Source organism: Anarhichas minor, unplaced genomic scaffold (genome assembly GCF_050575085.1).
Source record: "Anarhichas minor isolate MPS153535 unplaced genomic scaffold, ASM5057508v1 ptg000007l, whole genome shotgun sequence".
Lineage (NCBI taxonomy): Eukaryota > Metazoa > Chordata > Actinopteri > Perciformes > Anarhichadidae > Anarhichas > Anarhichas minor.
In genome coordinates, this window is record NW_027466453.1 from 6,019,112 (window position 1) to 6,043,441 (window position 24,330).

The 24,330-nt window shown below is 43.4% G+C and overlaps 4 protein-coding genes across 5 annotated transcripts; all 4 read right to left on the reverse strand.

Annotated features, from left to right (window-relative positions):
- Window positions 1-3,463: 3,463 nt before the first annotated feature.
- LOC142941650 (GTPase IMAP family member 7) lies at window positions 3,464-6,020 on the reverse strand. Its single transcript, XM_076083655.1, has 3 exons — window positions 5,861-6,020; window positions 5,275-5,429; window positions 3,464-4,773 (listed from the first exon to the last, which is right to left on the reverse strand). Exons 1-3 carry the CDS (start codon window positions 5,883-5,885, stop codon window positions 3,925-3,927), a joined length of 1,029 nt encoding a protein of 342 aa, XP_075939770.1. The 5' UTR covers window positions 5,886-6,020; the 3' UTR covers window positions 3,464-3,924.
- Window positions 6,021-6,686: 666 nt separating this feature from the next.
- hmgxb4a (HMG box domain containing 4a) lies at window positions 6,687-12,425 on the reverse strand. Its single transcript, XM_076083642.1, has 13 exons — window positions 12,343-12,425; window positions 11,543-11,647; window positions 11,140-11,276; window positions 10,910-10,985; window positions 10,220-10,810; window positions 9,667-9,870; window positions 9,382-9,560; window positions 8,969-9,050; window positions 8,803-8,867; window positions 8,600-8,696; window positions 8,317-8,480; window positions 7,512-7,634; window positions 6,687-7,363 (listed from the first exon to the last, which is right to left on the reverse strand). The coding sequence occupies exons 2-13, from the start codon at window positions 11,577-11,579 to the stop codon at window positions 7,319-7,321; spliced, it is 1,800 nt and encodes a 599-aa protein (XP_075939757.1). The 5' UTR covers window positions 11,580-11,647; window positions 12,343-12,425; the 3' UTR covers window positions 6,687-7,318.
- Window positions 12,426-12,662: 237 nt separating this feature from the next.
- Window positions 12,663-16,584, reverse strand: ankrd54 (ankyrin repeat domain 54). Its single transcript, XM_076083658.1, has 8 exons — window positions 15,878-16,584; window positions 15,338-15,385; window positions 15,153-15,251; window positions 14,972-15,043; window positions 14,665-14,712; window positions 13,894-14,018; window positions 13,675-13,782; window positions 12,663-13,472 (listed from the first exon to the last, which is right to left on the reverse strand). Exons 1-8 carry the CDS (start codon window positions 16,275-16,277, stop codon window positions 13,398-13,400), a joined length of 975 nt encoding a protein of 324 aa, XP_075939773.1. The 5' UTR covers window positions 16,278-16,584; the 3' UTR covers window positions 12,663-13,397.
- Window positions 16,585-16,766: 182 nt separating this feature from the next.
- On the reverse strand, window positions 16,767-23,865 carry foxred2 (FAD-dependent oxidoreductase domain containing 2). 2 transcript variants are annotated; one of them, XM_076083630.1, is made up of 10 exons: window positions 23,700-23,865; window positions 22,740-22,957; window positions 22,342-22,647; window positions 21,994-22,245; window positions 20,974-21,282; window positions 20,665-20,831; window positions 20,060-20,225; window positions 19,361-19,587; window positions 19,066-19,236; window positions 16,767-18,951 (listed from the first exon to the last, which is right to left on the reverse strand). In XM_076083630.1, exons 2-10 carry the CDS (start codon window positions 22,952-22,954, stop codon window positions 18,719-18,721), a joined length of 2,046 nt encoding a protein of 681 aa, XP_075939745.1. In that variant the 5' UTR covers window positions 22,955-22,957; window positions 23,700-23,865; the 3' UTR covers window positions 16,767-18,718. The 2 variants fall into 2 exon arrangements, with proteins under 2 accessions (XP_075939745.1, XP_075939738.1); XM_076083623.1 differs by having other exon boundaries at window positions 23,505-23,865.
- Between the last annotated feature and the right edge of the window lie 465 nt (window positions 23,866-24,330).

Genomic DNA, 24,330 nt, shown 5'->3' on the forward strand with positions numbered 1-24,330 from the left:
CAGTTGGTCTAGCTCAGGGACTTTGGAGTCAATCACCTACCCCAGGCAACAGGGAGTTGGGCAATAGGGGCTACGAACTCTCAGGTACCTGTATAGTGTTCCTGCCATTTTTAGGCCGTGGCAGTAAGTTTTAATCGTCCGGTCAACGATTCAAAGACTAGGGGGTAGATTTAGGTGGGGAATGCTCCCCGGCCTAGTGCCAGTGAATGCAACATAAGGTTTTGTGTTGGTTAACGCAGCCCCAAGCCTGGCCCCTCCCCCAACCACTTCCCTAATTAGGGCCAGATTGTAAAATGCACCTGTTGGCTGGTAGTAGTCGGTGTTACTGGTATGTAGTTGAAGTAATTGCTCAACATGGTAGCTTTTTTTAAACAGGAAACTTAGTTGACTGCCCTCTGTTCAAACTCTGGTCTGACATGTTGGCTGAGCATTCATTCTGTTGGAAACCCATTGTTGTCCTGCTTACGTGTGATTCCATGTGCAAATGCCCCAGATCAGAGGTGGTGAGTAGGGTCACAACATCAACATCAGCGCTGTGTTGCACCGGAGGTGAGTAAGCGGTAGCACCTCTGGGCGCTCCTCAGCGTAGTTTGCCTCCCCACCATTGGCCTCAGCTTAGTTTCCACAGCTTTACTTGGTTTATGTTGAAAAGGAAATTTGAGGTTTGAATGTTGTGTTATGGTTTTAGAGTTCAGCTGAAATTGTAACTGTAATTGGCCATTCAAATCCTTTCCTCCACAGCAGCTCCAGTCCCTGCCTATTTGATTATTTTGATTATTTCAATAAAACCTTTAATGCATTAAGAAATCACATCTGTCTTGTGTCGGTAATTAATCTGTGTGCCGGATCAATTTTCAAAATATTATCTGAGGTTCTTGAAGGTATTTCATTCCCCGGGTTGCATGGTCAGTTTTCTCCCTTTCTCTCCTTATCGCCCTCACTGCAAATGGATAAAATCACTATTTGTATGCGGAAGGGCTCGCTCATAATGATGAACCTCCACTTTCCCTCAGTTTTATTTGCTTTTTGGTGTTTTTCTGCTCGTTTGATTTCCATGCCCAGGACTTTATTCTTTTGGCTCATATTCAACGCTCGCGTACATGGGCGCTGATCTCTGATTGATAGTATGTCATTCAAATTTCATCAAAAGTCTTGGTATAGTATATACCATTAAGTACATTTCTGGATTGGGAAAGCGACAATGGGTTGCAATTAGTCTGAGTTGGTGAAGTTAATATTTAATGTTGCACAATAGTGAGGTGTATGAATCAAGAGAAGTGTTTTCAGTTACATTTTTCCACCTCTGACACACAGCCAGTCAGTGGAGTGATTCAAAGCAGTCAAAGCATAGCATGCCAGAAAAAGTGTGTTGTAAAAACTTCAAAACATTATCTCATGAAAGTCATAATATAGTATGGAAGAAAGATGTCTGCAATAAGTCATAGTATAATATGTAATACTATAGGATGCCATAGGCATGTATGTATGCCATAAAAAGTTACAGTAGAACATGTTGGAAAAATGTATAGTATAGTGGCAAACTATGACATGACATTTTTACTACATAATGTACAGAGACGTGTACATTATGGTAATCTATACTAATGTATTTTCTATGCTATAAAAAGATGTTTTGATATACTAGGCAAGGACTTTTTTATGGAAAACTGTTCTGAAATGTTTAGGACGCGCTATGCTTTGGCTTTTTTCTTAAATTGTGATTCGATTGTTTTTTTTTTTACATACTATACCAACTTTATGACTTTTTTACTGACACTATATAACTATTCTGACATTTCTCTGAAATGCTTTAGTTTTTACCTTTTCATGACATGCAATATACTGTAGTATGACTTCAGTGATATACAACTTATGAATTACTTTTTACATTATCTACTATGCCAATTAATGGTGTTTTAGGACATACTATACTTTGACTTTCTATCATATAAAATACTATATATATATATATATATTTTTTTTTAATGATATACTACAATAGCACTTTTTATAACATACTCTTCGACTTTTTATGAAATGATACAAGATCACTTTAACTTACTTTTTAAAACTAACTACACTATGACATGATTTACATTAATTTATATAATGTAAAACGATTTTGTAACGTTTTCTCTAACGTACTACGATGACTACACTGACTATTTGGACAAACAATGACTTTTTATATCTTTTTGACTTGTGGTATAGTTCTTCAAAATGCTTAAGTAAAATTTCTTATGACTTTTTTTGACATGCTATACTAGGGTCATACTATTGTATGGATGAATCACTTTTTTGACCTCATATACAATATTATCCAACTTTTTTCAACATTTCATATTGCTAATTTTTTTGACGTACTATACTGATTACTTTTTTCAACATAAAATACTACGATTTTCTATGATTGTTTTTTGATATATTATACTGTAACTTTTTTCCAAAAGGCAATGCTATGACTTTAGTCGACATGCTATACTATGAATTTATCATGACTATTTACAACATGGAATACTATTGACTTTTTTTATGAATTTGATCATCATGCTATACTATGATTTTTTTATGACTTTATTCGTGCTTAACTATGACTTTTTCATGACTTTTTTCGACATGCTATACTATTGACTTCATTCATAATTAATGATGAATTAATAATTCAGTATGTCATGACAATTTTATAAAAAAAAACTATTTTCCCTGACAAAAGTCATGCAGTCGCTTGCCTCCAGATCCGACCCACCTTCGTCACGTGTCTCCAGAGGGGGCTCCTCCCCATCTTCGTCCTTCTGAGGGATGCAGTCTTGGTCGCTAACCTCTAGGCTGGCCACCAGAGCAGCGCCGCCATACGGGGCCAACCTCCAGAGTGGTCCTGCCTTCATCTGTGACCGCAAGGTTGTCAACAGGAGCAACTCTGCCCACCCGCATGCTATTCCTCCTGCCAGTCCTCCAGGGGGCTTGCGGCATCTTTTTGGATTTTGGTTTCTAGGTATTTCTGTGACAATCGATTAGTGTATCCTGTTTCATTTTGTGTGATTAGCCTGCTTTGTGATTCTGGAGTTATAAAAGGGGGTGATGTGGCAAGGCTAAACTGGTAATAGAAATTCTCAAGAATGCAGTTATTTAATAGTTTGACGCTCAAAATTTTCTGGGGAAGAAATAAAGAAATTATTTATTTTTTTATTATTGGTACTATAGCCATATTGTTATGCTAAAACTTCTGGACTTTTACCTCAGTAACATTTTGAATGCAAGACTTTTACCTGTAACTAAATATTTTTACACAGTGGGGCTTTTTTTTAAACTTTTGTAACTGAAGGAAAACAGAATACTTCTTCCACCACTGCACATTTGTCATACAGACTTGAGTGCTAATATATCAACGTTATGTTCAGTTTGTTTCTGCTGCCCCCGAGTGGCAAACTGTGTTATTGCAGGATTAATAACATCTACATCTGCAGACGTTTTTGAACACTGTCGTGGAAGACAACTTTATTTATCATTGACATTTATAACTTCAGTCACTGAGTAAGTTAAGTCATCAAGATGAATAACTGAGCTAATGAAAAATGACAAAGCAAGATATACTAGAGGAAGATGAACACTAGCCAAAGGGACGTTTCCAAACTGGTAAGCATTGTTCCCATTCATTGGTTATTACTGATCTGTGAAGCATGACTTATTAATCATGAATAAAGCCATATGATATGATATATGATAATACAGTATGCTTGATTAGAGAATTGTATCCCTTCTGCAATAGAAAATATAAGTACTGGTGCTCAGTGGTCAAGCATAAATATTATTTGGCAGGTGCCAGCTGGTGAACCAAATAGCTCACTAATACAATGGTGTGCCGAACACAGTGAAGTGACTTTAAGGTGCAACTTAATGCATGACACACTAACATGAGATGACCTCTCATTTACTTTTCTGTGTTCTTCTTCTCCCCACCTCCGTAGCCACTGATCCTACAGTGGCTCCCATCATGCCCCCGTACGGCCCTCCCACAAACAGGCCGACCAGTGCTCCCAGCAGGGCCTCCCTTCTCAGCATTTTGGGCAGCCACCTCATCCAGCCTGTCAGCTTCTCCCACAAGCCCCAGAGAAAAGAGGGCGCAGAGGAGGCAGGTGACGAGGGGAAAATACTATCCACATCCACATCCAAGTCACCTACGCTCCTCTCTGCCTCTTCCCGGACCGCCTCCATTTCTTCTTCTGTGATGTTTTCCTCCGGTTGTGAGTCCGTGGGAGCCACCTGGTCCCCTCCTCTCCTCCGTCTCACGATCTCTACCTGCCTCTCTCTCACTCTTTCCTCAGCCTCCTGGTACAGAGGACAGCTGCAGTGTTGCGTCCCGCTCACACTCACCACCTGCTCGACCTTCTCCAGCAGCTCCTCAACGGCGTTCCCCTCCTCTGCTTCTCCACTGCGGGTCTCCAGTGTGTGGTAGCGGTCACCGCATCTTTCCACCAGCTCCCGGAGGTCCTTGCGCCACGTGGCGAGGTACGCCTCCAGCTGCTCGTCCTCCTCCAGCTCCTCGGTGTGGGTGAAGAGCACGATGGTGTTTGCGCTGACTGCAGAAGGGCCGAATAGCTTCTCCAGGACGTCCAGCGCATTGGCCTCTCCGTCGGCTGGCTGGTTCACAGGGACACACAGCAGGAAGACATGCGGCCCGGGGCTGGACAAGGCGATGAAGGAGGATATGTGTCTCCTCCTTTCCTCGGGGTCGCAGCCTGAGCCAAACCAGGCCGGACTGGAGACGACCGCCACCTACCGAGAGGTGGCAGAAGCATAAAATCCAGGTAAAAAAAAAAAAAGCGCATTAATGCTACAAATTGATATTTCACTGTAACAAAATGAAACAGAGGAAATTAAGAGAAGTAATATAGAATTGGAGGAAGAGTTTATGGAAAGCAGGAGAGAAAATATTAGCATCTACGTTTGCATATCTTTGTATGCAGGTATGTATATGTATCCATATCTGCATGCAGATGTATTCATTTACATATAGGATTATAATTTACTTGATATGATCTTGCATAGCCTACAAATGCATAATCTATTAATAACATTTACATAAAAAAATATAAGGGAGTAATTGGCAACTCTTGTTCTGAGTGCCCTCTGTTGCTTATAATCAGAGATGTGAGTGTTAAAGGGGTCAAACTAACGTGTCACTATAATGACAATAAGTCTCCAAACTTCGTATGTTGCCGTTATACTTGCCCCTCTCCGCTGCAGTGTGGTGTACTGCGTGTATTTCACTCCTACCTGTCTACCTGCAGCCTCTCCTCGGTGTTTGCTGCACTCCTGCACGGCGGCAGCATCTGCGCCCTGTTGAGGAGGCTCGTGCAGGCCCAGAATGCTGCTGACGGCCGATCTTTTTCCGGCCCCGGTCCGGCCCAGCACCACCAGCCTCAGATCGGCTGCTCAGCACCGACAACAAGGGCGGAGACACACGGCAGTGGAAAAACCACATCATGGTCCAGTCTACTGTACATGGTTTATTTTTAAACATGTGTTTATATGTTGGCCAGAGACTACACAAGCTTTTCAAAAGTAGAGGCAGCATTTTATGACAATATAATTATTTGAATTCTTACATCCTCCTTCTAAAAGTGCCAGACTATCTGTTGTTTATGAAGTCAGCTGTGTTAAATGATGTCATGGCATTTAACCGTTACCGTTTTCACATTTCTACGAAATGGCAGCGCCCTTTGTAGCTGTCGTGTCTCTTCTCAAACCGCACAAATACCGTAAAAAGTCCACCGGGAGCCGCTCCCTCTCACTTTTCTCCCGTTGTGTCGCACAGATACGGATCTTACGATACACGGAGATACAACAGTGCTCAGCCTACCTGACTGTGCGGCAGATGTTGACATGTCTGCGCTCGTTCACCGCCGTGTTATGCGCTGAATCTGGGATGATCGCACTTCCTCGTTCCTGTGATACTGCTGGACTCAACTTGACTGACTTCGGCGCCGGAGGGGGACACAGCTCCATCTGTTGTGGTGCCTGGCGTAGCAGGGCGTCTCAAACCGGGGCCCGCGGACCTGCCCGGGGTCCGTTACCGTTTTCGTAGCATTTCAGCCCACAAACTTATAAAAGCCCCTTTAAAAAGTATTCCCCCCCCCCTGGACTTCATTTATTATTACTTCCATGGTTTAATGCAAATAGGCAAGTATATTATTTATGATTTAGCTGTAAAGCCCTGATCAACCTTGTATGTTATTTAATAAAGTAATTACTTAAGAGTCTACATGCTAGCAGCTGTTAGCTTTACGAGCTAAATGCTAACAGCGGCATGCTCACAATCACAATGCTACCCCTGCTAATGTTCAGGGTGTGATGTGTACCATGGTAGTTTAGCATGTTAATAGTTGATAATTAGCCTCAGAGAACAGCTGGGTCTGATGGGAATGTCATTATAATTCATCCTGAAAGAGAGCATTGATGTCTGTACCCGTTCTCAAGACGATTCACTAAAAAAACAAACAAATGTCAACCTCGTGGTGGAGCTTAATTAAATTACAGATTCATTAGGATTCATCCTCTGGCCCCCATGAAATTTCGTGCAAATCTGTCTAGAAGGTTGTTGAGGTATTTGTGAACCGACCGACCGACATTGCCCTCCCCAGAGCCGAGCCGCAAGCATGGCTAATGAAAACAAAACAAGCAGAAGCTGATTTTGGAAACAGTTTTAATGTTGCCATTTTTGTTAAATGTCTGACATTGAACAGCTCCTGATTTAAAACAAGGTTGCACCGTAAGGTGTTTTTTTCTATCACTTTTCTACAGAGCAGTCAAAATGGAAATGCTGTACGCACATTAAAATATCAAATGTATAAAACATCATGGCATGACAGCATTGTTTACATGGTAAAAGTAAAAACAAGAGCAGCTGTCAAATATATTATGTTGATCGTGACCAAATTACTTACATGTTCCTGTACTTTTAAGTAAAAAAAAAAAATAATCAAATATGTAGACAAAACACTCAACAGCATACACTCACTACATTACATACACTCTGTACACTGTACAGTAACAATAAAACTAAGCTGACATGCCAAGAAAGATCAACGTGTTCAGTAAAATGTTTCATTTAAAAATATAACAATTAGAAAAAAATTAAGAGAACAAGGTTTTTAAAAAAATACACTTTAAAAACGTTGACGCTAGAAATATCCACGTTTTCAGATGCCGAGCAAGTGGCTTAAATTAAAGTCCAAAGGTCCCTCCTGTTCAGGACCCCTCCAGTCACATCTGCTGACTTCTGATGCCAAGTCACTGAACCTCGAGTATCATCCTTTACTCACAGCCCAGGCATGATGTAGGCAATATTGTCCAACGTATTCGACTGCCAGAAAGGGAGAGAGAGAGCTTTGTTAGGAAACTGCACACGACCGCTGCCAAGTGTACACCTGAATGTATATCAAACTAAAGTCAGGCTGAAAGCACCCGCAGTAGTTTAATTCATACAACATTTACAAACGCTAATACTTTACCAGGACGTTCCGAGGACATCCGTTTAACTGTGGTATCTGTGCGGTGAGACAGTTCAGAGGTCCCAGCGCACACAAGATGGAGTCCAGAAGAACAGACAGACTCCCGGACACTGCCACCATCCCCTGACACGAAGAAACATCAGTCACATGACCCACTTATTCCACTGCATACTAGTAACGACACATCTCCAGGGGGTGAAAGGAGCCTGTTTTTTTTATGCTGTTTGTGTTTTCGTACCGGCATTATGCTTCATTTTCAATAACACTGTCAGGTAGGGCCTTTGTGTTGCATTCACGTGGTGTCGTAATGAGTTCGCAAATGTAAAAGTTCACATGAATGCCCCCTCAAGTTGGAACAACTTTAAAAAAAGCGAATGTGTTTAAGCAATAAAATACAACACATCTTCCATGTTTCCATATTACGACTACGATGAAAACACAGAAGAAATGGGACTACCCGAGGAGCACCTGAATGCACCACTGTCAGCGCTCTCCGAGTACCATTCTAGTTTTCTTATGAATAGCTTCTAAATTATTCACAGCACAGGCTTGCAGGCTTTCAATCCGTCCTTGCTGCCTCTCCAAAAAGATGATGTCAAGTGTTTCTTTCCACACCAACGGCTGCAGACTTCAAGCTACTTTCACTCCTAAACATCTTGTTAACGCCTCAAATAAAAAACGTGGAGTTTCTTTCTTGTTATGTCTACTTTTGATATCTATTAATCTGCTTTAGAGGTTATAGGTTACATCCACTGCAGATTGGCCTGTAAATGCAGTATGTGCCCGCCTGCATGTGGAAACTCACCTCTGTTTCTTGTAGCCGATGCCCAATCAGGGACAGGGACTCTCCCAGTAGCTGCAGGTGAGCTGCTGCATCGATGGGATCGACCTCTGGGACTCGTGCCGGGGATAGTGACATAGTGCCAGATGCTCTGCTCGGTGACACCATCCCTGTGACCGCTCCTACAGCTTCCATGACCCAACACAAACACAAACCGTTAAGAGAACTGACGGCGAGAGGACAAAAAGTTGTGAAATTATAAAACGTATTAATCATCATCGATCGGTTGAGTTAAAGTCGACAATACCTTTGCTTTTGCCCTCGTTGACACTCTTGTGTTTGACTGTGGTGGCCTCGGCTTTGTTCTGCTTGTGCTGCAGATACTGAGCTTTCTGCCTCCAAACCTGCACAGGACACAGAGCGACACGCTACATTTAGTGCACTGCAAGCGTGGGAGCGATGTTCAAAGTTCTTTTCCCATATCAAGTACAAATAAGGACAAAAACGTACCAATTTGTCTTTCTCTGGCATCGCCTTCCACACCTCTGCCAACCTTTTGCTTAGCTCACCAAAGACTGCAGATTAGAGAAACACATAGTTTAAAATGTGTATTTTAGTGATATTTCAGAGGCCGATTGGTGTCATAACATATACTGGATGTCATAACATCACCCACCTAGTCCTGGCTGTTCTGCATTTATGTTGACCCTGTACTCCTTACAAAACACTTGATACGCTGTTGTGTTCTTCTTCTTGGGCTAAGAGAGGACAAAGAAATGAACTGATGATTAACAAACGCAGAAGGAAAAAAAAAAGCATTGTTTTTCGTATTAGTGTGTTAAAAATAAAAAGGCAGCTGTTAGCTCGCTTGTAAATTGCTCAAAGTGAGTTTTGCGTAGTCAGCAATTCCAAATGATGTTGACAGATGTGGGTCTTACAGAAGCCCAGAAGAAGTATCTGCAGGAGGTCCCGCACGGTTGTTGATTTCATCACTTGAGATTTTTGGCATTCAAAGCTAAATTTTCACGCCGGCCGTTTTGCAACTTAAACTACCGATCCAACAACAAACGTCCCTGAACAGTTTCCTACCTTATCTTTTTCCTTCTCGTGCTTTTCCCGATCTTTCTCCTCTTTCTTCTTCTTCTTCTCCGTCACTCCATCGTTGCCCTGGTGGTGGTGTGGAGGGACGGGCGTGCCCATGGCATACATTGGACCGACGGCGCTGTGGGTGACAGTGGGGTGGGAGTGGCTGTGGCCCCTCGATGAGTCTGAAGAATGTCACGCAAAGATGACGTGATTGGTAATGACAAGTATCGATTGTGTGCAGCAGAAAAGCGACTCTTTATTTGTTGTATCAACACATAGAAAACTCACCTCCAAATCCTTTGCTGTGCTTTTTGTCCTTCCCACTTTTTTCCTTGTCTCTGTCCTTTTCTTTGTCCTTCTTTTTCTTGCTTTTTTTGCTCTTCTTCTTCTTTTTGGACATGTGTGTGTATGAGTCATCTATAACCAGCTCACCCGCCTCCAGCTCAACCCCAGATGAAGAGCTCTCGTCTCCCATGCCACCTCCGTAATGACCTGTGGAACAGGGAACACATCAATGAATATTAATTAACAACACAAAATCTATCATGGGGGTCAAAATAATTTAAGGTGGTATGGTACATTGGCACTACAGGTGCACCAATAATATCTGTGCCAATACAGCTCATCAGCACTTGTTTGATCAGAAAACCAACATGTTTCTGATACCACAATATTAGTAAAATGATCAATACAAGTCTGAATGAAACACACACGTGAACATGTTCATACCACACCTGTGTATGTTTGCTTCCGTGTAGCCCGGAGAAGCATTATTCCAACCTTACTATCAGAAACATAACATAACTTGCATCCCCTGGAACATATTTTAGGGTTATCTTACCTTCCACCTCCACCTCTTTCCCCACCACAGGCAGTGGATCTCGGCTCTGCTGCAGTTTTTTCTTGGGCGCCTTCGAGTGCGGCATCCTGTCTCTATCCTTCTCCTTCTTTCCGCCTCCTTTGGACGAGTGGGGCGGGAACGGGAAGCTCTCACCTTCCTCTTTCTCTGGCGACATGATGAGCTTCATCTTCAGACCGTCGGCCTCGCGTAACGTTAAGGGCTCCTCTTTGGGAGCTCCACCGTGGAACAGCGACGACTTTGAGGAGGACGAGGAGTGCTTCTTGGAGGAAGACGACGACGAGGACGCGGGGCGGGAGTGGGAGAAGGAGTGGCTCCCTTTGCTTCCACCGCCGCCGCTGCTGCCCTCACGTTTGCGGTCCTTGGAGGAGTGCGAGGAGAAGGGTGGGTAGGAGGGTTTCTTGTGTAAGTGGGGGCTGGGGTCCGAACCTGTGGCCAGCGGAGAGGTGATAGCCTGCAGGAGGCCCATCGCTGTGTCTGTCGGGTGGGAGGAGGAGGGGGACGAGACGGTAGGGGAGCGGTCTGTCGACTTGTGCTTTTTCTTGTGGGAAGGTGGACCTGAACCATCGTGGTCTGATACAGGGACGACAAAGGAAAAGAAAAAAAAGTAAATACAGTTGAAGTCATTTTTTTGTGAACTTAAACGGTTATTACAATATAACAACCTCTCACCTCTGTTATAGTAGTCATCGCTATGCTTCTTCTTCTTTTTGTGCGAGTCCCCTCCGACCGCGAAGAGTTCGGAATCCTGATTTTGAATGACAGAGTTGCTTTCCGTTCATTCATAGATAAATTGGTTCAAAATATTAAAATGTGCTACAACACCATAACTATTGGCATTTCTTAAAACCATCCTGTGGTATTAAACCATATAGTCACCTTCATGTTGACAGATAACCTACCTTGGGTCGTTTTTTGGATGATTTTCGGACCTGAGCAGCAATCTCCTCTTCCTCCCTCAACAGATCCTTGTACGACCTCCTCTTCTCTCTCTGGCTACGACCAGCTACAAGGCCTCTGTCTCCTTCCATCCCTGCGTCTAGAATAAATGAACTGAGTGTTTTAATCCTTAATTTAAAAGTAAAGATTTGATTTTTAAAAATGAGAACATTAGACACGGCTTCGATGTCTAAGTCTCTTTAAATATTCTCCGTTTCTTGTGCAAACTAGCACTCAAATCAGTGGAGCAACAGTTACGTTTAATTTATCATTGTGTTACTGACTGCAAAAAAATGTGCATATGTTTGATAAGTCTGTACAGTGGGAACAAAGTACAACTACATGCAGTTTGCCGGCAGACATTACCCATTCCTCCTTTATTCTTGATCTCCTCAAAAGCCATGGCTCTGGCTTTGTCAACACGTTTATTTGTCACAGTATGTCACTGACAACACAAGGCAGGATACTGACCTGTGAAGTCAACACCAAGGGAAACAAATCAAATGCAAGTTACGGTATTAATATCTATCCTGGACGACACACAATAACAAAGTGGAAAACTTGGACATTTATGGCTTCATATTTCGTATCTTGTAACGTAACATAAACATAAACAAAGGTAATTACACTCTAATAGGTACTCAGTTGCTACAACTAACGCTGTTCCGGCTTAGTCCCACACTGAGCTGCCCAAGTAACACTGGAGCTGCAGGTAACCTGAACATAACGCTCCTCAAAAGTGTGGAAGTGCTCAATGAATGGCTGCTTATTGAAGGAAAATACAAGTTACGCTGTGTTACAATAACGCTGTGGTCCGTCACCTACAAAATAGCTCAACAACTGTTAGCTAAACAAACTCCCGCCTACTTTCGTAAAGATACACAAACACACCCCCCTCTCCATTCACTTTGAGTCCTTAGCTTCCCAACATTTCCAGCACTCGAATGGGTCTCGCTGAGCGTACCCTCAGCCTGCCGGTCAAAGCGACTGAGGAAAGCCCGAGGCTTCACACCCACAGTTAGGCCGCGGTCGGCTCAAGTGCATAAAATAACGTGCCAAACATACATTTAACTCTGCTCGTGTCTCAATCTCCTCTGGGGTGATAACTTGAGATGTTTATACACACCAGGAAGAGAGGAAATAATGTGTTTATTAAATTTTACTACCTCTATGGATCTCCAATTTACGCGGGTCCGGTCGCCATTTTTTTTATTATCGGCGAAGCCACAAGACGTGTCAACGTAGAGGAGGGGCTTTGGTAACGCAGCCAATCAGCGTAGAGGAAAAGAAGCCACATTAACAAAGCACTTGCTGTTGCTCCGTTTCCTACTCTACGGTCTTCTGTTTTCACTATGCAAAATGAGAACTAACGGCTCAACCATTGAATATATTGATATTGAAATAAGCAATAAATTACAGAACGGAAACCCAGCTAGATAGAACATTCTTTATCGTATTGTATAAAAGACGATATTTGACAAATATAGCCAAACATATTGATTTATTGAATCACATATATTTCCATTTCCAACAACAGTCAAATATTTCAAATTTTTCTTTTACAGCACGGTTCACATACAAACATGACATGCAATACAAGAGAAAAGGCAACGAGATACAAAGAAGCTGTCAATAAGAAAACCAAAAATACAACAGTGAAAACTGTTTAATCATTTCATGAGAAATACGTCTCATAATTATCGAAGAACTTGGCTAATAATGGCAGGCAAAAAGAGAACAAGTGAGTACATAGACACAGCCGTGACTCTTTTACTCACACACACACACACACACACACACACACGATAGAGAGCGAAGATCCCGCTGCACTTCTGGGTTGGCTTCTGTTCCACTAGTTTCCTGTTTTCAATGTATATTTCCCTAAGGGGTTTCTTTTAACCTTTTTTTTCTGAAAAGCTAACATGTGATACTCTTTTCTGTCTATAAATAGATATCCATTAACTTGAAGTACTGGGCATTAGTATTTGAGCATCTTTTCATTTTAACCCAGATGAGAATATTTCAAAAGAATCTTTGTGTTATCTTGTTTGAATTGTCACGGTCCTGTAGAGTAATGCTGTAAACAAATATTTTGTTTGGAATATAAACAGAAACCCCCAGAATTGTGGTTCAGTGTGGTTGTGCTTGTCTGGTTAAGGCTACTGCAGCAGAGGCTTTCTTGGAACCCAGCAAGACTTCAGCTCTCTATACACTTTTTCTTTTACCTATCCCCCAAATTGTGTTTCTGTAGACTGAGTGATGTAAAACTGGCCAATAAATCGGTCACCTCATCCACCTATAGAAAAAATAAGAGGAAAAATACATTCAACTATGTATAAGTGTTAGTGAAATCTGAGTAAATCCATAAGAATAAACAATACATTCAAATGTAAAAAAAAAAAAAAAAAAAAAGTCAACATTTAAGTTTAGTTAAACCACAAATCTTGGTTTTTAAACATGCAAATCTGAGATCTATTCAATGAGTATGTCGGTCTCACCTGCTCTTTGGTGCGTGTGTGCTGCAGCTGTGTGGAAATGTGCTCCAGCCTCTCTTTAGCTTCACTCTGGCCCATTAAGTTCAGGTATTCCCTCAGCATTTGAATGATCTACAAGGGAAAGTCAAACGTATTTGATAGATCTATAAATTAAGCACGCAGTTCCCGAACCAATCAGGATCTACCCAAAGCCTAAAGCCGGGCAACTTAAGCCTTCTCTACCTGTGTGACTTCCCCTCTCAGGGTTTCTAAGCTGCGTGAATCTCCCTCCTGCAGAATATTGAGCTTGGAGCGTGCTAGATGCAGAGGGGTCCTGCCTGCTCGGTCCAGGGCGTCCACACGGGCTCCTTGACAGAGACAATAAGAGCACAAATCTATCAGATACACATGCGTATTAAATCGTTTTCATTCATTCTCAATTCTAATAGAATAATAATCACACTTGAGTTTATTAACTCTGACTAAAGGACCAGTGTTGTTATAGATCATTTAAGTGGTTACAATCCTACACCTGAACTACATTTAGTGGAACGTTCTAAATTACTTTAGGTTGAAATCATTTAGCCTCCGTTTGTTCTAAGCAGCCTTCTTTTGGTGGGAAATGTTCAGGCAGCCACAGAAAATATGGCCGACAGGTGTCTAAATTACATTATATACTGGAGCACTGTGAAACAGTTTGAACACCGTTCTCAATCAGTGATCATGTTAGACTGCATTCATCTACATGAAACCAGGGCAGCAGCACCATTGCTTTATATAATGTTTATGATAAACTCACTAAGACTAAGACAAACTTACATTTAGAGGTTCCCTTTGGCACTTGCTGTATTTTTGGCAAGCGATATACACTGTATATACTGTGTATACATATAAATATGCTCCTTCAGGGCAACAAACACCTTGAATATAGAGTTTAAATTAATTAAGTTGATCCTGCGCCCCAGGCTCTCCTACAATGGGAAACTGAGCAACATGTATACAAAGAGGTCTCACCTCCTCTCAGCAATGTGGTGATTACAGGCACATGGTTGGTACAGGCCGCTGCAGAAACACAGGTTAAAATGGGTAAATTGTGACACAAATACAAGAATAAAAGTGTTTAAAAAAAAAAACACTGGTTGCATGCCTAAAACGTCCCTAAAACATTGCTTTTATGTCATTCTGCAGTGCGTCTTTGCGTTGGCAGGTGCGGGCGTAAAGCAGCTGCACAGCTGCGAGTCAGAGTGAAACCACAGTCACATGCTTTACTGACCACAGTGCTGCGGGTTTTACAGGGTCAGGGTGATGTGTTCTCTCTTACCCAGATGGAGGGAGGTATTTCCCAGGCTGTCTCGCTGGTTGGGGTCAGCGCCGTGGCTCAGCAACAATTGCACTACAGACATAAAGAAAAGGACATTTGGAAAAGAAAGGGAATGAGAATTACTTGAAGTATGGTAAACAGCAGCATGCATTATACATGATTTCACCAATCACCAACCTACCAATGCTCTCATTGCCATTGCAGGAAGAGAAATGGAGGGCCGTCCTTCCCTTGTCATCTGCTGCACACGGGTCTGTATCATCTTGCAGGAGCTTTCGAACTGGAAGAACACAACTGTGATCACCTTTTACCTTACACCACCTGCGAGGCTTTTTTTTTTACTGCAATCCACCTCACCGTCCATACCTGTGTCGCTGTCGTTGCTGTTCGCCGCTTCCCTCAGCCTTTTCGCAGCTGTGGAAATACGGCATTCAAAATGACAAGTATGTAAATATTGCTTTATGAGTGGATGAATGGGATCTGATTGCTTGACATGTGAGCAACATACAAGATAAGCCATTCACTGGCTTTACACTGTCAAGAGGGGGGTGCTCGATCAGCCACTGATATTGCAACTGTACATGGTGTTTATCAGTGTAACACTGAGCATGTTATTACATGAGACAAGATAGCTATTGGGATTTTGGTAATCATAATATGACATATCTTAATATCTTCTGGTATTAACTGCATTACACTGTGCTAGAACTGTATTACCTTTAGCCTACCTGTTTGGTTATATCTAAATTACTGGTGTGTAGTTTTCAAGGGACCTAGCTTGCATATTCTATAAACCAACATACTCACAAACCTAAAACACCGTCACGATATTGAGTCTACATATTACTACACACATTCTGTATTTTGCAGCTAAACAAACGTGGCCAACCTGTAGCTGTCCCTTACCGTAGATGTCTTTCCCCATAGGGCCGAGGTTCCGGACCACTCTGTGCGGCCGCCTGGCCCTCCTCCCCGTCACCTTCCCCATCTTGCTTGCCACACCACCGGCGCCGAGCTCGGCTCGTCCGGGCTCCCACAACAAGTGCAGGTACCGGAGCTCTTTCTCGTCCCTCGGTCCCACTCGACCCAATACCACTTTGCCCTCTCCGGTCCCACTTATCCCAAACCCGACAGCGGCGGTACCCCCGGGGTCCATCCTCTCCGGGTTTACGTTACCCCGCTGCTCTCTGCCCACCTCCTCCTCCCGGGTTTCATCTTCCGGTCCGGGCTCCACCATGTACTCCCCCTCGGAGCTGGAACGGTCATTATCCGAGGCTGTCGCAACGATTGGGCTCCACCCGTCCATACTTTATCGTGACATGTGGACGCCGTGTTTATGCTACGCTCCTTACTACTACTGCCACAGAAAAAAGGAAAGAAAGCCGTCATACGTAGGACAACTTTGAATACGCCATCCGCACCGTCAGCGACGCCATTGCGCGGCACGTCTACGTAGAAACTCCCTCGTTAAAGGCTTCCCGTCCTCGATACTTTGCAGTATTTAATAGCAGAAGACAGCCAACCTTTACGGCACCAAAATGTCCCCTATTTCACATATTCCATAATCTCGAACGTAGTAACAGGCACACCCATTGTACAGTCGACAGATCCAGCGCAGTGATGACCAATCAGATTCCGTGTTGTTCATTTAGCTCCTGTCCAATAGAATCCACGCAACAGGGCAGCCAATCAAACAGCCTCTGTGCTGAACCGCGAATATAGTTTCGCGCATGCGCATTGTAAAAAAAATAAAAAAAATAAAAAAAAATAAAAATAATAATAATAGTCCACAAAACACATTTGCAATCATTCTTTAATATACATTTCATCAGGTATAATCAGAAAAAATGTACAATGCATAAAAACACACACCCTCCACCTATATAGCTTCTTATGAACTAGATTCAAATGGCATACTATAATGTATGTAGATATTTTGTTAGGAATCACAATATGGAAACATTCAAGGGAGAAAGTGCCTTTCCAGTGATAAGCAGTTTCCAACCTGAGGGTTGGGTCCCCAATTAGTCACATGATGATGAAGTAGGAGGGGCCGTGAGATAATTAAAGAATGAGGAAATACTCAAAGTTACACTTAATTTTTCAGATTTTCCTCAGAGTACAGCAAAGATTGCTGTACTCTAATGAATTGCTTAATAATGGCACTTCTTTGAACCCTTAAACATGATCAAAATAAACAAAAGGAAATAAACTCTTTGGTTAAATTTGTCAAGTCACATTTACAGGACAAGGGTTTGTAAATTGCCTTAATTAAAGTGGCCGCAAGCCCAAAACGTTGGGAACCACTGATCTGTATGATGGTATTCTGTTAAGATATTTGGTCTTGTGGAGGGAAATATTATGGGTGCTAGAGGTAGCAAGTCTGACGGACTTAAGCAGCATCTAGGTGCGTTCACACCAAACGCAGCGCGAATTATTCGCGCGAGTAGATTACATACAAAGTCTATGCACAGACGCGATGAGACTGGAGTGACGCGAATTCGCGTCAAACGGCAAATCGCCCCAAACACGTGAGTTGAAATTTTTCAACTTCGCCGAAATATTCGCGTTACGCCCCAGCGCGATAGCCTATCAGCGTTGAGATGTTTCTCCTGTCATCACTGACTGCCGTTGTTGAATCAGGAAATAAATACTGTAGCCGTCTGTGTTCACCCAGAGCTCTATGATACCTCATATCAATAGAGACCGGACCAAACTATGTGTATACATGTGTGTGTGTGTAAACCTTATGGTACAAACAATGAATAGACGCTGCCGTATTTACGTCTACATGACGTTATTGAGTGTTGGTGGAGCTGCTACAATGTTAGCATAGCCTAGCACCGATCCATCCGAGCTCCATTGAGAAGACAGGTAGCCTACAAATCGGCATCATTACGTAGTTATTTCGGAGTCCCTTTTTGTCGGTTTATTGCCGTTAAATCACAGCCAAATCAGTTTATTTTGCGTTCACACAGCTGTAGTAAACAGCGACGTGTGGCTTGCTAGACACAGTGAATACACTTCGATAAAATCCACGGAGCTCCTCCGGACAATGTTATGACGGCGTTTAGTTTCCCGTGATATCTGTGACTTCCACAACACGTACTAAGCAGAAATAAGTTATTTTTTTCCATGGTTAATGGCGGACAGTTGAACGGCTTTCAGGGCGATAAGCCACGCCCCCTCTCGGGCACGATTCGCGCGAATGAACACAAATAGTCCCCGGCGAGACTGGCGGCGCGAATGACGCGAATAGTGTGAACACGGCGCATAGCTTTAAAGGTCGGTTTAATAATCTCCTTCTGTGGCTGTCGGACGACCGCAATAAACCCGTCCAATCGTTTCTTTCGGCTCGAATGTAATGATTGGACGGGCTACCCGCCTGCTTACCTGCGCATACTCTGCCCACACACTCATTGCTCTTTACCAGAGTCTTCCACAAACCGCTAGCTTAACAGTCGTGAGAACTTATAATATCCATGTTCTTTGTTTACGTTCATGACAATCATTTTTGGGGGGGGGGGGGAGTAGCTTTAGAGGTAGGCTTTAAAGTACGGGCTCTCAGTGTTGCCAACGTGGCGACTTACTTGCTAGATTTAGGAACTTTTAGAGCGCTGCTTGCTACTTTCATTGGACAAGATTTGTCTGAATTTGTTGTGGTTGGATTATTCTTTGTTAAATCTAACGTACTCGCTACCTTCTCAAGATTACCAACCTTGCCTTTAACACGCTTTGGCAAAACAATCAAAAGTCAAGTTTCAGTCCTGAAGAAATGGAGGCTCCAGCTTGTGCCAGGTAGTTTGGGAATGCGGGATCCGCTCCCGACGTGCCCGCATCTCGCTCAGTAGGCATCGGTCCAGCGTCATCATCGCGCTGCCACGGCTGACTGTTGGGAGCGACACCCTGCCGCTTCAAGTACCCGTGCTGGCAAAACAGCGGCGGCTTGCGGTGGGTGAGGGCTGAGCGGAAGCATGATTCTGAAAGGCATGAGAAAACACAAGGAATGAGTCAAACTACTAATGATAGAATAAATACATAAAACATAATTAATAGAGAAAGCAGTGTGTAATTCATAATTTAGAAAGCTTTACCGGCATAGAAGGCCCTGAGGTCAGTCTGGACACAGTGCTCCAAGAAGCGCCGCAGTGGCTGGATATGAGATATGGGAGTCCCCCATTCTGTGAGGAAGTCCTCAACCACGTGATGAATCGCCTTGGGCCTTGGCAAAGGCCAGCCGGAGGGACGGAGCTTCATTTCTTCCTCTGGGGAAAAAAAGAAAAGAAATAAAAACTCACATAAAGCTTCATTCAGAGCTCGTTCCCTGTCAAAACGGCAGTAATTCTTCTCCAAAAAATACACTTTTGACGGCACAGCATTTCTACTCACCAGTGGGAAGTTGGTCGTAGTAGTATAAAACAGGGTGCAGAAAGTTGGATTTCCAAGCTCTGGTCCATTCTGTGTAAGCCCGGCCCCGCCCCAAATTGTCGACTTTTTTCTTCCCGTACTGCATGACCAGAACTATCAGTCCGTGGTTGGAGACCTCGTGGCCCGAGAGAGAGGAGAACCGAGGCAGGGCCTGGAGTGTAAACTCTTCCACGTATTCACAGTGAGAGCTTAGCGTGAAGGAGAGAAGAAAGCACCATAACAGAGCATGAAACAGGAATGACTGTACATTTGGTTTTATGCTTATGGAGAGCAGCATTTCATGTAATGAGTATAAACAGAGAGTGCTACTTATACATTAATAATATCTATCCATCTATATGAATAGATAACCTGTTATTCCAATTTAAACATCTGTTAATTCTGTCATCGCCTGGATTGAGTCGCTGCTTGTTAGAATTACATATTACTTAGATGTTGTCCTTTTACACTTATCAAGATAAAGGAGGTCAAAATATATCTCTCGAAATTAAAACACTTCAAAAAGGTGATGCCGAGTAATGATGTCGTAAAGCAGATGCTTTGTGTCAAGTCTCCTCACTGAGGATTTTGCTCGCTCTGCATCCAGCGACTGCACTCTCACGTTAATTAAAAGAAGCCAGTTTAAAGTGGTTTGGGGATATCAACACAACACACGCTTACCCGCGAAGAAGGATAACGTCCCCGAGCACCTCAAACATTTGGTACGGCCCAGAGGCCTCGTTGATCCGCTTCAGAATCCACGACTGCAGATGTGCCGTCGACAGTTTCGTCGATTGCCACGGGTTGCTGTGATAACGCTGTTCAAGCACACGGTGTACAGAGCGCACTGTGGCAAAAAAAAAATTGTATTAAGTGTATTAAAATATCCCCATAATGTAAAATTGTTGAGTTTTTTTATTCATAAGTTATAATTCCAAAGATTGGTTCTCTTTGGCAGCACATCCAGACAGTGTTGGTAAGTCCTGGAAATGTTGAAAAAAGACACTCGGTTCGTAATACTTCAGATGCACAATCCCCATTGTGCTACCTAATTCTGCGATAGTGACCTAACTGACATTTATTTAAACGAAATTCTTTGTGAGTTTTATTTGCTTTAAATGCATAATTGCCCAATTTGTCTGCATTCCAATTGCGCCCCATGCAGTCGAGCGTTTCATGGTCCACATTTGAGGGGCTGTGGCAGAAAGGACGCTGCGATCGGAATGAAGCATCGTTCGCCCTAAATGCCACGAAACAAACAAAAACATCTGTTTGGACTTTTTCACCTGTGTAACGGAAACCGTGGACGAAGCCGCCGGCAGACGAGCGGTAGTCTCTGGAGTGAGCGGCGGTTCCCAGCACGAACAGGCCGGGGGTGTTCTCCCCTTCATACCAGGCCGTCAGCCTCGGCAACCTCCCTTTAGCATTGTCGCTGTTCATTGGGCGGGCGGAGCTAGGGAACATGAATAAAACAGCTTCATCACACATAGTAATGTGTGATACAAGAGAGGGGCATTCTTTGACAAGGCAGCGCGTTACTTAACGTACAGATTATGACACAATACAATAATCCTACCGTGTTACACAGGTTATACCTGTCAAATATGCTGAAGTTGAATCCGAATCCAAGGCACGATATCACCCGGTCGTAAGGCTTTCGCATAGAGAAGTTGTCAATGTGATAACCTGGGGTTTCTTCTCCCGTCACATCAGAACCGTTCTTCTCTTCCTGGTGTTGCAGGTACTTCTTTAAAGTCACGTAGAACTGTCCCTTCTTCTTAGCGCCCGATCTCCTCCTGCCTTGCTCCTTCAGTTGAGTGATGGCTATTTTATCCAGGGGGATCTCCGCCAACCCGTCCAGGGACTTCAGCTGATACGTGTCTAGAAGCTCGTTATTCAAAGCTCTGGACAAAAAAAAAAAATACATATATATATATATATATATATATAGATCGGTCACTTAACATTAAAAGTGTGAAATCAGATATGTGAGAAAATATAAGGGGTCACTACCTCTGTCAATAGTTGTTTTGAACATTTTTACCGGTTTGTGCCGTAAATGTGTGGGACAGAAATTATGACAAAACATCTTAAATATTCAGATATAAGGAGAGGGATTTATCTTCATTGTTGGACATTTATTTTTATATAGTTGAGTCAAAACTTTGCTGCACTAATTATTGGTTCTTTTACGTGTGTCACACCACAGGACACTATGTCCCACTAGAGGACAGCACTGGTGGTGTACTACTTGTAATGATGGTTAAATATCACACTTTAGACTTACTTTCATGTCACTTATAACAGTAAAAGATTTCTGTAAAAACAGCAGAAAATATTTGTATAATTTATGTAATTATTGCATTTAAAAACACTGTAAATGGTCGAAAAAAAAAAATCGTATTTAATTATTTAAAAATGCTTCTTAAAAAGACCTTATCCTCTTGTGTGACATCTTTGTCCCGTCACATCGGTCATTAGCAGTTAGCAAGACCCGTTTGCAGAATTTTCCATAGTTATGCAGTTTAACATTCAGTTTTTAATTTATAAAAAAACATAACTTAGGGGGGGTGACACCAACAGGACAAGTGAAATTACCAAATCGTTGGCGCTACCTGAGATCTCCGACGTAGTGCGTTTCCCAGGCCAGTCGAACAGGGTTGGAACTGAGCATGTGCACCAATTTTGCTCTTCCCGAGATGTTCTGGGCGGTTTCAAAAGCCGAGTTCCCCTTGCCCAGAATAAGTACGGCCTGGTCCTTGTAGTCCTCAGGGTCAGTGGAGATGGACTCGTATTCCTCGACCAAGTCGGAACCGACAAACTCAACCCTCTGAGGAACCCACAGACCCGAGGCAACCAGGAGGACTCTGGGGGGGAGAGAGGACAGAGGTACAACACCATGCGGTTCACAATCAGAAACAAAAGTTTAACTGTCATCTCAGGTTCAGTGTGGCGCAAACTACCTGCACTTGTAGTCTGATGCATGTTGGTCGGTCAGGATGTAGCTTCTGCCCTCGGGGGACCGCACTGCCCTGATCCTCCCGACGTCCACGCCGTACCGGACCCTCAGCCCGAGCTCCTTCTCAAACATGGACAGGTAGACCGGGAAGGTATCGGCTGGCGGGAAGAACTCCCTGCTCACCCTCTTCAACAGGAGGTCAGGTCTATCGCTGAGCAGCGAGTTCCAGTCGTGGCGCATGTTGAACTCTCGGTTCTGGCTCCCCGTGTAGATCTTGTTGATGCTGATGAGCTTTCTGTGCCGAGGATACCTTGAAAACAGAGCAGAGGAAGGCCCGTGTCAAAGGGCGACTCAGGAGGGAAGACGGGTACCGTAAGACATGCCTTCACAAAGCGCCCTTACTTGTTAAAGAAGCTGCCCGGCCCAGAGTTCCTCTCCAAGATGACGTAGTCTCTTTTAGCTTTGGAGAGGAAATATCCCATCTGCAGTCCCGCGGGCCCAGCACCGAGCACACAGTAGTCATAGCGGCGGGGGCCGTGGTGGTGGCCGTCGTCAGGAGAGCACTGGACGCAGCCAATCAGGATGAGGAGGATCAGACTAGGAAGGTTCGAATCCATTACCTGTTGGGATGTGAGGCAATGTGGTGAAAGTGTGAGTTATGATAGGACAGCATCAATAAATAAATCAGAAAATAAAATCCATTAAGAATATTGTTTTAGCATAAAGGTTTTTTTTTTGGGGGGGGGGGGGGGGGTTCCTGTACCGATGTGAGGGTCCCGGGACAGATTGTAAAGCCCTCTGAGGTAAATTTGTGATTTTGGGCTTTACAAAATAAATTGAATTGAATAAAATCTATATGGATCTTGCTTTTAACATCCTGCTGCCAATATGATTTGGTAAACCTATACAACATTTAACCGGAACATATTAGTGTTTTTTCATAGAGAGTTGTTTGTAAATTGTCTTAAACATCATTGTACTACTTTTATTTCACTCCTAGCCTACATGCACAAGTGGGCTATGAATCAGGGACCCGTTAAAACTGGTCTGTAGCGCTGGACATGGGTCCGGCTCTACGGGGGTACCTGGAAGAACTACAACTAGCTACACCGGAGCAGAAGGGCTACGGACATTTCAGCACTAACTAAGTACGGCGTCAAACTTAACGAGTAGCTTAACAGGTAACACAGCGACTCGGAACAGGTAACGCGGTGAGAGACGGCAGCGGTAGCCCCGACACTCCACGAACTCTCCGGGCCGACGTTGTATCACCGTCCCGAGGATGCGGCGGGGCGCCTCGAACCAGATGCGAGGTCGGCTAACGTGATCCCGCACAAGTACGTCACGTAGCCTCCACGTTACCTTTTCTATTTCAGTCGATCCCTCGCGCGCACCATCGGTGGTTTAGCATCTATCATACCTGTGGAGACGGCTACATGTTTGCTAGTTTGCATCGTACGGTGCGATGCGTGTGTGCGTGCGTGCGTGCACCCCTCTGAAAATCCACCAGCCTACAACCCGCTTCCACACCTTGGACAACAAAAACCCCAATGGAGGGCTGCTTGCATAAGGGGCGTGTTTAGAGAATACCATAGAATAGAGCGCAGTAGAATATGTCCCACATTTCACATAAACTCCCAAGAAGTGTTCCGCTTTTGAAAATCAAATGCCCCTCTTTCAATAATAAGTGGTGTCTGTCCTGTTTTTTTTCCCCCACCCAAAAAAATAAAATAAAATCCATAAACTTGCAACATAAGAATATTCAAATTCTTAAAACTCCATGTGCTCGTCGACATTAAAAGAGCCTTTGAAGGCTGAACATCTAAATAATCTGGATAAAGTGATCAATGAGTCCTGGCTCTGGAACGTTATGTCACTCTAAAGACCAAACATTGTGACACACATTGGCTGGAGATGGAGCTCAAAGTAAAGCTCTTTTATCATGTTTTTATGGACTATATACTCATACTCTTCATTTTGTAACATGTATCTC

What these genes read in the sequence shown, in the direction of transcription:
- LOC142941650 (XM_076083655.1), bottom strand. Translation starts at nt 5,885, where the DNA reads ATGTCAACATCTGCCGCACAGTCAG. An exon ending in AACATCTGCCGCACAGTCAG is followed by an intron (nt 5,430 to 5,860) that starts GTAGGCTGAGCA and finishes GGTGCTGAGCAG; the next exon opens with CCGATCTGAGGCTGGTGGTG. An exon ending in GAGAGGCTGCAGGTAGACAG is followed by an intron (nt 4,774 to 5,274) that starts GTAGGAGTGAAA and finishes ACCTCTCGGTAG; the next exon opens with GTGGCGGTCGTCTCCAGTCC.
- hmgxb4a (XM_076083642.1), bottom strand. Translation starts at nt 11,579, where the DNA reads ATGGCTTTTGAGGAGATCAAGAATAAAGGAGGAATGG. An exon ending in CATCCAAAAAACGACCCAAG is followed by an intron (nt 10,986 to 11,139) that starts GTAGGTTATCTG and finishes ATTCAAAATCAG; the next exon opens with GATTCCGAACTCTTCGCGGT. An exon ending in TGCAGAACAGCCAGGACTAG is followed by an intron (nt 8,868 to 8,968) that starts GTGGGTGATGTT and finishes TCTAATCTGCAG; the next exon opens with TCTTTGGTGAGCTAAGCAAA.
- ankrd54 (XM_076083658.1), bottom strand. Translation starts at nt 16,277, where the DNA reads ATGGACGGGTGGAGCCCAATCGTTGCGACAGCCTCGGATAATGACCGT. An exon ending in CACCACATTGCTGAGAGGAG is followed by an intron (nt 14,019 to 14,664) that starts GTGAGACCTCTT and finishes GTCTCTGTCAAG; the next exon opens with GAGCCCGTGTGGACGCCCTG. An exon ending in TGAGAGGGGAAGTCACACAG is followed by an intron (nt 13,783 to 13,893) that starts GTAGAGAAGGCT and finishes TTTCCCTTGTAG; the next exon opens with ATCATTCAAATGCTGAGGGA.
- foxred2 (XM_076083630.1), bottom strand. Translation starts at nt 22,954, where the DNA reads ATGGATTCGAACCTTCCTAGTCTGATCCTCCTCATCCTGATTGGCTGC. An exon ending in AACTTCAGCATATTTGACAG is followed by an intron (nt 20,832 to 20,973) that starts GTATAACCTGTG and finishes CATGTTCCCTAG; the next exon opens with CTCCGCCCGCCCAATGAACA. An exon ending in CCTCAGGGCCTTCTATGCCG is followed by an intron (nt 18,952 to 19,065) that starts GTAAAGCTTTCT and finishes CATGCCTTTCAG; the next exon opens with AATCATGCTTCCGCTCAGCC.